This window comes from Ostrinia nubilalis, chromosome 10 (genome assembly GCF_963855985.1).
Source record: "Ostrinia nubilalis chromosome 10, ilOstNubi1.1, whole genome shotgun sequence".
In the NCBI taxonomy this organism is placed as follows: Eukaryota; Metazoa; Arthropoda; class Insecta; order Lepidoptera; family Crambidae; genus Ostrinia; species Ostrinia nubilalis.
The window spans coordinates 16,337,639-16,350,506 of record NC_087097.1 but is presented as its reverse complement, the minus strand read 5'-3'; the positions used below and the strand labels follow the sequence as shown (position 1 = coordinate 16,350,506).

General features: G+C 38.4%; 1 protein-coding gene across 5 annotated transcripts in view; it reads right to left on the bottom strand.

Moving 5' to 3' along the window:
- Positions 1-1,339: 1,339 nt before the first annotated feature.
- Positions 1,340-12,868, bottom strand: part of LOC135075363 (ras-related protein Ral-a) — a 28,714-nt gene continuing 17,185 nt past the window's right edge. For 3 of the 5 annotated variants that reach the window (XR_010258019.1, XR_010258017.1, XR_010258018.1), the window contains exons 3-6: positions 10,584-10,744; positions 9,673-9,847; positions 2,782-4,060; positions 1,340-2,039 (exon numbers count right to left, since the gene is read on the bottom strand). Coding sequence is in view for 2 of the 5 variants with exons in the window: in XM_063969809.1 (XP_063825879.1) it covers positions 3,947-4,060; positions 9,673-9,847; positions 10,584-10,744 (450 nt within the window). In the remaining 3 variants the exon portion in view is untranslated. Of the gene's footprint in view, positions 4,061-4,602; positions 7,507-9,672; positions 9,848-10,583; positions 10,745-12,868 lie in introns of those variants that run through there. The other 2 variants (XM_063969809.1, XM_063969810.1) reach the window with 2 other exon arrangements.

The following is a 12,868-nucleotide window of genomic DNA, read 5'->3' as shown; positions in this document are numbered from 1 at the left end:
AAAGTCGGCTAAACTAGACAAATGAGTAGGTCATCTTCATAGAAACGCACCGAGCGTGGTTTGTATGTGTTTGTATACATGTTACGGTCAAAGTGATAAATGTGAAAATTATGAATAATCGCCGGTTATTATGAATAATTACCGCATGATTTGGTAAATGTGATTAATATGAGGTCATTTATGTGTGTATAAAACTAAATAGGCGGCTTAGGGGTGGCCCAAGGGCCACCCCCGCCGCACCTTAACCTATTTTTCACTTTAAAATAAAACATTATGTTATAGGCATCATAGAAAAGTAATATTATGCAAGAAACATTCCAAACTCATTATGCCAAATTATATTAATATATGATATCAAAACGTTCAAAAGTTTGGCTGTACACGAGCACGTACGTGTTAGTACTAAGGTTGAATTATTAAATAATCCCTGTTAAATGTGATTAATTTATCACTTTTACCGCGACTGTCGGTAATTATTCATAATAACCGGTTATTATTAATAATTTTCAATTTATCACATTAACCGTAACATACACACTGACAAAATTCGGAGCAACTCCCCGCTAATCAACGCTAAATTTTGTCAGTGTGTGCGTGCGCGCCGCATACGTATTGGCGCGCTCACATACAAACCGCGCTCGGGCGTTTCTATGAAGATGACCTACTCATTTGTATTTACTCTGGCTAAACGCTCGCGAGCATCCGTCCGTCTCTACACACAGGGCTGTAAGCTGTGACCTGGTGGTTAACTGTAACCGGTGTTGGAACCAGAGGTTAACGATACTGGGGATCGGACAGCCCACCCCAGTTATGCTGGTCAATACCAGCTTTAATATTGGATTCAACAGAAAATTAGAAAGATTCCACGGCTTTAAAAGATAAATATTCATGTTTAACACGACTAGTCATTACAACCTAGTCTTGACAGTTGATTTTATACTTAAAACTTAATACTTCACCTTTTATAATGCTTTGTTATTACTATCTTAACAATGTAAAAATAAATACATAGTTTGAACGATCCTCACGTTAATTAAATTATATTAACGTGAAGACAGTTCAGAAGGATTTATATTGACAATTATTATAAGAAGACGCTTCATGTCCTAAGTGGAAATAAGAAATAATAAGCATAATTTTAATTTAACATTTAAATTAATAATGACTACCCGAGATAATGATAAGAAATAATGTAAATATATGTAATTATCCTATATAATAAAAGCTTAGATTATAAGAGGGATTGATTATGCCTAGATAAGAATGTACAGACTGAATTATTGTTGTAATTTTATAATACGATATAAGCTTTTATACAAAGGGTCAATAAAAATCGATATTTTAAATATTTACAGTTTTATTTTATACATTATATTATGTCCTTATCAATATATAATAATTAAAAAATGGCAACATGCAGCGCATCTTGTACTTTTGCTTTCTCAGTCAAGGCTATAAATACATAATATCGTTATTTTAGGCTGAATGGTGCTTTTATTCTTATTTTGCAGTGTTTAATTGATCACAGTATGCAACTAGACATGATGTATTTGCATAATATTCTGAATCATTGTGTTTTCAAGAATTTCGTCCGAATTGTTATATTCTTACAAATACATCATGTGTGCGTCAAGTTTAAATGGTTTCTCGTGTCGTTTAAAAATATTTCAAAAATCTACATAGCAGTCTTTTCAGCATCATTCTGCTAAAAGATAAAGATTACACATCCACATCACGTTGTGACTAAAGTGTACCACTGACCCTTCTTGAGATATGGTGTGTAATAGCACAGAATAATAATAAGTACTACGTACAGAAGTTTTACTTCGCGAAGGTATTTAAAAAAATGTATGCTCAATGTCATTAACAATATGGTGTAATTTAGCTTGTCTCAAGAGTCAAGCAAGTTTGTCAGAAGTTTTGTTGACAAACGTCAGTGATCGGTACTGCGCCGAAGCTATAGGGCTGACTTCGGTAAAATGATGTGACGTGAGGTGCCAATCTGCAGAAAATGGCGGAGGAAATACATGATTTATAGCCTGACCAGGAACATAAAAACCCTGGCATAGAGGCGCGTCAATTGCATTTGATAGTGCAACACCGAGTACAGTCGTACCTGTGTTAAATTAATAGGCTAACTTTATGTATCAGGATTCAGGATTACGGGCTAATTTGATATTTTCATAAATTAACGAAAAAATATTATTATAGGTAACCTGATTTAAATAAATTAAATGAAACCATCAATCGAGCTAGTAGATTTATTTTATTATTCATCAATAATCAAATTCAGAACGTGAATATTCAACTGCAATGTCTGCTCATGAACGCTTCAAACTCGGTTACTTCTTTCCCAATCCCATAAAATTCAACACTTAGAAAGTGACAAATTTTTTAAAATAGGTAGTTGAAACAAACCACAGCTAATTTTCATAGTGGACTGTACTATACGATAAACATGTCAGTCAATTTGACAACCTTTGTCGGAAACATTATTCAATGAAAATATTGTCCGAACCCTTAGTATTTCTCTTCGACAAATACTTTAACACATTGTGAACCACTTTTCTTTCACGACTATAAAAATATTTTAGCAATTTAATTCATAAAACCAATTGCGCACATTTAAAATAAAGTTTGTTTACACTTTGACAGCAATAGACTGACATGCAAGGTGGCATGTCAATGAAGTTTTCAGTTACTGTTGCCATTAAAAGAAATTAGTACCATTAGTTTTCCGCAACATGGCGAGGGTTTTTATGTTCCTGGTCAGGCTATAGCATGAATTATCATGAATAATATTAACTACTTATTTACCTCTCAGTGTCTTGAGGCAACTTAAAAAAGTACATTCTGTGTTTTTATTATTATTTAGGCAGTTAAATACTGCACAGTATTTAGTACACCATTTTCTTTATTTTTTTCCATCATACACAAGAATACGCGTGCGTGAGTCAATGTTCGCTCGTATGTGAGGCCTTGTCGAATAGTACTCTTGTAGGGGGCAATCGTGCGTGTTTTGTTTTCGATGTAAACTCGCGGAGATGAACAGGCCTGGTAATAGTGAATAGTGTTTTTCAACCTTTTTCATGACACGACCCCCCTAGTATGAATTTTTTTTTTATTATAATTAGATTTCGGATTTATCTGTCTTTAAAAGAATTTTTTTTACTGAAGTAGTTTTTACGATCTCTCGCGACCCCCCTATATGTAGAGGCTTCGCGACCACCCAGGGGGTCGCGACCCACAGGTTGAAAAACACTGCTTTAAACCACCGATTTCTTTTGAGGGGAGACAGGGAAAGTTATTAAAATTGAGCTTATATCTTTAAAAACGATATCACTTGTTTGTGGCAGTCATTGTACTGTCTCTTTCTTACCAGTGCAATATCAGGCATACAAGTATCAAAAGTCAAAGTTTTACTCATTTGTTATTGGGGTTTATTCCCGTTGTCCCCACTAGTGCAGACAAGCCTGGTGGGGACAACGGGAATGAACCGTCGTTAGGATATGAGAATGTTCCAATAATTGCTCAGAGGAAGTTTTTCCATTAGCCGACACCGAACAAATGAGAAATGTACATGTCCATGTCGCCTATCAGAAAAACAATACTATTAAACTTTTTTTTATCTCCAACGAATGATAGAAAAACGTCTTACAATTCTTAAACTAATGCGGGATTTATATTTGTCTGATGACGTGTTCTGTCTTAATGCATCAGAACGGAAGCGGCTTCATGCACTAGTGTTGTGTCGCATTATCTCGTGTCGTGACATCTTCAAACGTGTCGCTTAAGTAATGTATGAAATCGATTCCGTTCTGATGCGTCATGTCACGTCAGACAAATATAAATCTGGCTTTAATGGAGAATGTTTCTAAACTCTTTCTGGCAGACAGATGGAATCCTTCATTAACCAAAGATAGGTAGATAGTGGCTGTAGGTCTTCCTAGCAGATAGTGCAGCAGGCAGGCCCGCACTTGCGCGCGGAGTGTTCGACGGGCTCCGCCGCCGCCAGCCCCTTCTTCTGGCGCGACATCTCGCGGATCAGCGTCAGGAACGCCTGCGGACAGCGGTTAGGAAGGGACTGTAGGGTAGTTGGGACGCTGGCTGGAGCACCCGTCAAGAAGATATTGTAGCCCCCTTACTAATAAAAGTTACAGACTCATTGAACACTTGTTTAATATGACGTATAGTATGAAAATGTCAAATTAAACTAATGTTTAACGCGTGTAAAACTTTTTTTAGTAAGGGGGCAGATCTTTAGACGTGTTTTTTGTCTAACTTCGTTATCTCTAATAACGAAAGGGGAAAGTTTCAAAATAACTTTAGTTTCTTAAAATGGCAATATGGAATATCTTGCTTATTTAAATTTCGTTTCTTGGCGGGATTTTCAGTTACTTTGCAAAAGACGCAGTCCAGCGCCCTGCTCATTTATTACATAGCTTCAACATAACTTGGCTTTTTGCCGACAGTTGAATAACAGAATTACAAATGGTTAACCACATTCACACTTTAAAAATTACAATTTAAATTGGAAAATTGACAGAAGTTTTTTTTTCAAATATACAAAATTAACAATCAAGCTCAATAAATAAACAGTAATTTTGCAAATCAGTATATTTCTGCTTATCTTTTCGTACCATTATAAATTTGTTCCGGTGAGTGCCTGATATACATTTCATACACAGATCGATACTCCATACATTTGTAAACTAAAACTAACCTATAGGAAAACCTTCAGTACATTCGAGTAGGTACAAAATACGATATGCCTCTATCATATTCTATGATATTAATCTTTTATTTTACAGATTGAATAATCATAGAATTTGAAGTCCACTTGCTTCCATCACCTTCAAAAACAAAAAAAAACTGATCTTATTATGTCATTTAAAAAAAAAACATCTATTGTCTTCATACAAAAATAATTTAAAAATTCGTTTTAGGCATTGAAGAGCCTGGAAACACGTGGACTAGGCCTCAATATAATATATCGCGTGGATACTACGACACTACATTGGCAGTACGAGCCCGCGCGACACTGGCCCCTCATGTAACCTAGTGTGTCGTGTCGGGACGTATTATGCTAGTCCGAGGTTATTGCTATAAATGCCGCGTTAACCCTATTCCCTGGTAGGTATATTATATGGAGTGAATAAAAATATAAGTATATTACTATTTCTTATTTCATAATCATTGATTTCATATAAAAACAACAATAATGCAGATCAGCCCTTTTTCTTACAAGGCAAAGAAGGCTGCTAAAAATACGGTATTACGAGTCTGAATGACATAAATAATAGTTTCTACTTTCTCGTTTTACTGTAAAGTTTATTCCCGCATAAATCATATATTTTATCTTTTTACATAGCAAGTACAATCATTGTTATTGTATTCTTTTTTATTATTATATGAAATCAACGACAACAGTGATGGCATATCTTCCAATAAGCGTCTATGAGTCACCAACAGTTCGTTGATCAAGTTCCGTGTTGTAACGAAATTGCATTTCAAATCACATACATTACCGTAATGTTATATAGCTAGCACATATCTAACATCCATTCGGTTACCGCTTCATAGTACTCCTGCGTTCCTGCCACTTTGGTTGCCAAAGTCGGGACTATTCGTGTATTTATATTATGTTATATTCATATCATTTTGTGTGAGAATGTTATTATTTACTTTATTGTTAGATTTCATATTGTATTTGATTGAGCAGTTTAAGGCTGTCATTATGGAATGGTTTAAAAAAATCTGTTTCTTTTTTATTATTGTTGCGATGGTATATCTAATGAAACTACGAGTTAGAACAGTCAGGATGACAGCCCTAATAGTTATGTTAAAATAATTATTTTCGATAGTTGTACATTCTAACATTCACTGTGAGTTTGTGTTTAGTATAAGAATAAGAACACAGAAAACATTTGACAATAGTACGCTGAATCTACTGTGTAGTCGTGAAGCGACACCGCGGGCCGACATCCACGAGCCGTGCAGACGATCACACACTACGCGGTGCCTGCAGAAATATCCAATCATTCCGATTCCATGACATTTCAATATTTGTTGCGCTTTTAGTATCAACCAATATCAATTATTCCATAAGCAACATTGGACCTTTTACATTTATATCAAGGTTTATAACCACCGAGTATCATTCAATATTTCTGCAAACACTGAAGAGGACAACAACTCCAATCAACACATTACACGATACAATTAGCACTTACCATTTAAAATAAATACAAAATCTTACGCTACACCGTCTGTCAGACGGGTCACTGCGGAAAACCAATGGCAATCTAATCTGCGCGGGCGGACTGCGGGAAACCAGACACATCGTGAACATCAGGGCCCATCACAGAACCCTGCGGCATTCCCCAGTCCGCCCGCAGTTATCCGTGTTTCATTTTGCATTTTAGAATGAGGAAATTACAAATCGTCATACAAAACAACGTGCAAGCACAAAGCTTAATAATAACAATAGGGGGATGCCGCCCGACACCGTGAGTCGGTCTGGAGCGGCATCCAAAAAATGCCAGCACCAAAATGGGCGAATATCATAGTACAATAGGGCTGCGGCGGACATGATGCTTTGAGCGCCGACGTCCGACGACTGGCGGCTGATCATCAAACCAGCCAATACGACTTTGACACACACGCTACTGCATCGATGCCGGTCGCAAAATCGTCCACGCTAAAAGTAACATGTTTGCCATGGTCCTCACATAACCTTTGCCGCTTAAACCTATAGTAAATCAGGCCCCGCTGCCATACTGGTTTGCATTTAATTCTTACTACGTGCGTAGTAAAATGAGGATTGTATGGCAGCGATTCCGAACAGAAGCGAAGCGCGGCGGCCGGAGTTCTACCCGCGACTCGGGTATAAGTCCCTTCTATATGGGCTTCGCAAACCTTATATCGGTGAGATACTACTTCAAAACGTCTTGCGAAAACAATTCTAATGAGTGGCCATTCGAAAATAAATAATTTCCTTAACATTAAAATTCCATTGAATAGAGTATTCTCGATGAGAACCGTTCTCAACTGCATTTGTTTATAAAATAATCTGCATTCGCAATACAATATCAAAACATACTTGTGACTACTAAATCTTGCAATGCTTACTAAAATATAGTTTAAAATAATGAATCAAATCTTACGGAATTCAATCATTAACCAATCATTTAGATTTTTCTGTTTCATTTAGCGCACGAACAACAACACTGTGTATGCTGTTGCGAGAATTTGTTACTGTCTTGTTTGAAAAAAATTGAATTCCCCAAGGTTTGTTTCTACACGAAATGAATGTAATCCAGTGAGACCAAAAGAGCGTGAAGCACAGCGTAAAATTAGTCACAGTACACTCGGGGCGCCCGGCTGGGAGCTCTACAATATGGCGCACTTGATGATTTTCCTGCGTTTCTTCTTGACGTCGCCGTTGGTGGCGCGCGTGTCGTCCGACTTGCGCGACCTGATCTCGCGCATCAGGTCAAAGAACACCTGCACACAACCGCACCCGTCAGCACACACACACCACAACCGCGGCCCGGAGGCCCGTTTAATAAAAGAGACAACGCGACACAATAGTGACGTCACTAAACGACACACTTAGGCCTGATTTTTCAATAGCCGGATAACTTTTAACTGAAGAATAAGCTTGGCATATTGACAGTTTCAGTATGGGAAATAAATCAAAATGACAGTTCTATTCTTCAGTTAAAACTCAGCCAACGATCGAAAAATCAGCCCTTAATCAGTTTTTAACTCGTATACCGAATTTTCATGACGAATCAACACTTATGTCATAGGTTTCAAAACGTCACAAACAATTCGACGTATACGATAGAAACCAACAGTATTGTTAAACTGTCATTTATTCTATGTATAATTTGTCAAATTATCACTTGTATTAAACAGACCACAGGAAAACCATGACATACAAACTACATACATATTTTGGAAAATAAGACCCACACAATTTAGAAACATGATTCCCCAGATGAACCCCACAACCAAATAATCATACGATTCCGGACTGACATTTATGTAAGCAGCTGCGTGCTTTGCGCGAGTTAACATACCGTGGATAAAAGAAGAAGTAAAAGTATTAGCTGATCTGTGACACTTTTCCTTTATTTTAATAATATCGAATAAGTATTGAAGAAAAGTGTCAAAGAATCGCAAGCATTCGTCTAGCAAAGCACACAGCTGTAAGTATGAGCAATAACAACTAAGCCGAGCGGAGCCGCGGCGACTACCAGTACTTGGAGGCGTGCGAGCATGCTCAGGCTTAGCTTAGTTTGTTAATTAATTAAAAATAATAAACACAGTATCTCGGTTTATAGAAATAAGAAATAGTGATACTTGGCGGTTCTAAGTTACCAAGGGCTTTGAGTTCATGAAATATTTGGGATTTATAAACGTTTATCGTTAATGCTATGCCGCCTACAGTGCTTAACCCATATTAGAGCGTGAGAACACGTCACGAGCTCAGTGTTACATGAAGAACTGAGTATTTTACTAAGACTTCAGTACTTCGTAATCGCTCGAAAGTACAGTACCCGGCATTAAATATTGCACATCGACCTTTGGAAAGAGAATCGGTTAATTTCGGCTCGTAGAGAGTTATCTCTGTCGCACACTATATATACGATTGACAAAACGTCATTGACAAAACATTATTCAATGAAAATATTTTCCGAACCCTTAGTATTTCTCTTAGACAAATACTTTAACACCATTGTGAACCACTTTTCTTTCACGACTATAAAAAGTTTTTAGCAATTTAATTCACAAAATCAATTGCACACATTTAAAATAAAGTTTGTTTACACTTTGACAAAACGTCATTGTCAGTCGTTTTTCAAGTGCGACAGTGATAACGCTCTACGAAACCGAAATTAGCCGATTATCTCTTTCTAAAGGTGTAATATTTATCGATGTGCAATATTAATTTATCGCCGGGTATTGTAGTAGATACTCGCAGTAGCATTGGAGCCCGGTTTAATTATTCGACTGAGTTACCCTTTGTTTGGCGCCTGCCCAACTTGTTGCTCGTTACTGCCTACAAGCTAAGATAAAATATATGAACCTTTAACATGTTTTGCTTACTCGCTGATGGATAGATAGTGCTGTCAACGAGCCTAAATATCAGACATTTCTGCCACCGCGTGAATTTGTTCGTAATTTTGTCATTTACTACACCCGTAGCGAACGAACGCCTTAAACTCAAGTTGTATTCATATATCGAGGTACCCCACTGCCTAGTGACCAATCATTTGGTGTCATGAAATGTGGACATAAGAGTCTAGAAACATTCGACTGCGGTGTCCCCTTACAGTCACCAGGTGATTCTGGATAAAGATCCAAACTGTTTCAGAAGTCGTTCTCGCATTTTATCTAAAGCCTGGTCCGTGAGCACGTAGAATCCCGTCCAATGACCCCAAGCTACCCATCCTTATCGCTCGCGCGTAATTATATTGCTGTCGCGACTGTGCGACGCGCGCCCGCAGTGAGTGTGCGAGCGCGACAGCAACATAATTACGTGCGAGCGACAAGGATGGGTAGCTTGGGGGTCATTGGACGGGATTTTACGTGCTCACGGACCAAGCTTTAGAGGCAGCTATTAATCCTATGCTAATCTATGTGTATGTGTGTATAGTGTACCTTGTCGACGTTGTCGCGCGTCTTGGCGGAGGTCTCGACGTAGGGCACCTGCCAGGCGGCGGCGCGCTCGCGGCAGGCGTCGAGCGGCACGCGGCGCTTGTCGGCCAGGTCCGACTTGTTGCCCACCAGCAGGAACGGGATGTTCTCGTCGTTTTTCACGCGCAGGATTTGCTCTCTGCGGACGTATGGTGCGGGAGTGTCAATCGGAATTCACGTATTAAGCAGCGGGCGGGGCACATAGCTCGTAGAGCTAATAAAATAAATAAATAAATAAATAGAGCTGATGGCCGCTGGGGCAGGAAAGTTCTTGAAAGGCGACCACGAACCCGAAAGACGTAGCGTGGCGGAGACTCCCACTAAGTGGACCGACGAAATGGTGAAAGTCGCGGGAGGTGCCTGGATGCGAGCGGCGCAGGACCGGTCTTTGTGGAAACCCTTGGGGGAGGCCTTTGTCCAGCAGTGGATGTCTTTCGGCTGAAACGAAGGAACGAACGTAGCACACATATCAAATAAGAAAGGGATCGTCATCTTGTCGCCTTTTCTCTAACGTAAAGGGATCAGCGAAGGGGTTAGGAACAAAGAACACTAAACGGCTCAAGTTGATACGATGACGATCCCTTTCCGAGTTGTTAAGTGTGCTTCGACCGTTAGGCCGTAAAATATAAAATGAAAGTTACTTAATTAAGTATCGTTATTCGCTTGTATCAATAAACAAAAAAATAGGAGAATCGCGTTTTGTCAGCTCCTAAAACTGGCGCCCGTATTCACAAACATTACTATGAGGTCTCACAGTGCGCGTGGACGCACAGGGTGACACGGACCAATCACAGAGCTTCTCGTAAGCAAGCATCGTTTTGTGAATACGGGCATAAGTCAGTTGATTGGTGGCGTCATTATTAAACCCCTCTGACCTGAACTCCTGCGTGGCGTCGAAGCTCTCAGGTTCCGTGATGGAGAAGACGCAGAGGAAGCCCTCGCCGGAGCGGAAGTAGTTGTCGCGGATGGCGGCGTAGTCCTCCTGCCCCGCCGTGTCCAGAATGTCGATCTGCACCTCCTCGCCGTCCAGCACCACCTGACAATAGACAACACTGTAGCTACAGTCTGCTGATCCGTATTTTGAATCTCCTTTGAAGCTTCAGCCACACCAACGCGTGCAGATTACCATCGTCGGCGCGATCAAAAAGGCCAATGACAAGTCGCGCGACCCATGACTGTTCACGCGACCTGTCATTGGCCTTTGTTGGTGTGGTTGAAGCTTTAGGCGTAGTTAAGAATGCGTGCCTAATTTTAGGCACATTAAACACAAGGCTGTTTCTTATTGAATAATGAAAGCAGAACATACAACACACCTCAGCACAGAAATACACTACAGCTATAGTAGTAGGGAATTTAGTGCAAGAACCCCTCCACTTTGGTATAGAAGGCTCATTTTTGCAACAGTGGTTCTTTGGGTGCTCCTGAGTGGATTTCCGTCGTTAGACATCGGGAGCCCCCCCCTGTGGTAGCAGGGGGAGGGGGGGCAAGTTTCCTTCCGCCGCGCTTCACTTTAAGGCCCATATCTTCAAAACTATGGGTATTAGGGCAAGTGTGGTATCATTTTCAGATAATTAAAGGATGGCGAATTCATTTCTAGAACAAACTTTTTGCCTTTTCATACAAAAAAATAGAAATATTGAGCAAAATTCACAAAAGCCAAAAAGTATTTTTTTAAATAAACGTCGTTTACTTTTAAAACACTGAAGATAATCTTATTAAAAAAATATGGCCTGAAAGCTACATTTATCAGGATTATAAAAATATAACATTGTATAGTACTTTTTTCGCAAAAAGTAGGTGAAAAAAATTTTTTCTACAGGACACAGCGGGCGAATTTTATTGCGCATCGGAAAAAAATATTTATTTTATCCATGAATTCATACTATTTGGTTCATAAGCAAGCAAGGATTATTATTTTAGAATTTATTTAGAGTTGCTGGCACATCAATCTACCATGATTTGTATTATTTCGTCAATTGATTTTGAACTCTATGTGTGAGACATAAGGTTGAAAATAGCTTAAATACATTTTAATATTGAAAATATCATAAGAAGAAAGCACTAAATAAAGAACTTTAATTTAAACGTCTTAATGATTATTATTATTTTAATTAACACTTATTTCTACATACTATGGTACCAGTGATAAGGGAAAGGTAAGTGTGAGGAAAATGAGGTTTCAAAAGGTAAGTGTGAGGATTATGGAACGAACCACATGTCCCACAAAATGGGCCTAACAACAGAAGACAGCTCTCGAGCATGTGGAATACATGTGGGGTCCATGAATCAATACTGTAAGGATGGGTCTGCTTGGATCAGGTGCAAGCAACCGACTCAGTCTTCCCTTTACCCGACTGGTTGGGGGTGGACCAGAGTCGATAGCAACATGGAGCCTACATGGACCGGTTTGCCCGTAGCTGCCGAGGCTTGCCTGGAAATGGTGAGATGTAAGTGCAAGAAGTAGTGCAGAAGCTGGTGCTGTCTGAAAAAAACAACTAAAATGGTCACAGCCGTAACCTTTGTGCTAAAAATATCTCCTATACTATGATTGTGAAACCTCATTTTCCTCACACTTACCTTTCCCTTATCACTGGTACAATAGTATGTAGAAATAAGTGTTAATTAAAATAATAATAATCATTAAGACGTTTAGACAAATTAAAGTTCTTTATTTTGTGCTTTCTTATGATATTTTCAATATTAAAATGTATTTAAGCTATTTTCAACCTTATGTCCCACACATAGAGTTCAAAATCAATTGACGAAAAAATACAAATCATGGTAGATTGATGTGCCAGCAACTCTAAATAAATTCTAAAATAATAATCCTTGCTTGCTTATGAACCAAATAGTATGAATTCATGGATAAAATAAATATTTTTTTCCGATGCGCAATAAAATTCGCCCGCTGTGTCCTATAGAAAATTTTTTTTTCACCTACTTTTTGCGAAAAAAGTACCATACAATGTTATATTTTTATAATCCTGATAAATGTAGCTTTCAGGTCATATTTTTTAAATTAGATTATCTCCAGTGGTTTAAAAGTAAACGACGTTTATTTAAAAAAAAAAAATAAAATAAAAAAAAATATGTTTATTTCGAACCAGGGTCCATATAGTGTTAGTAACAATGTAAGCTTAAAACTATGTTAGTATTAATT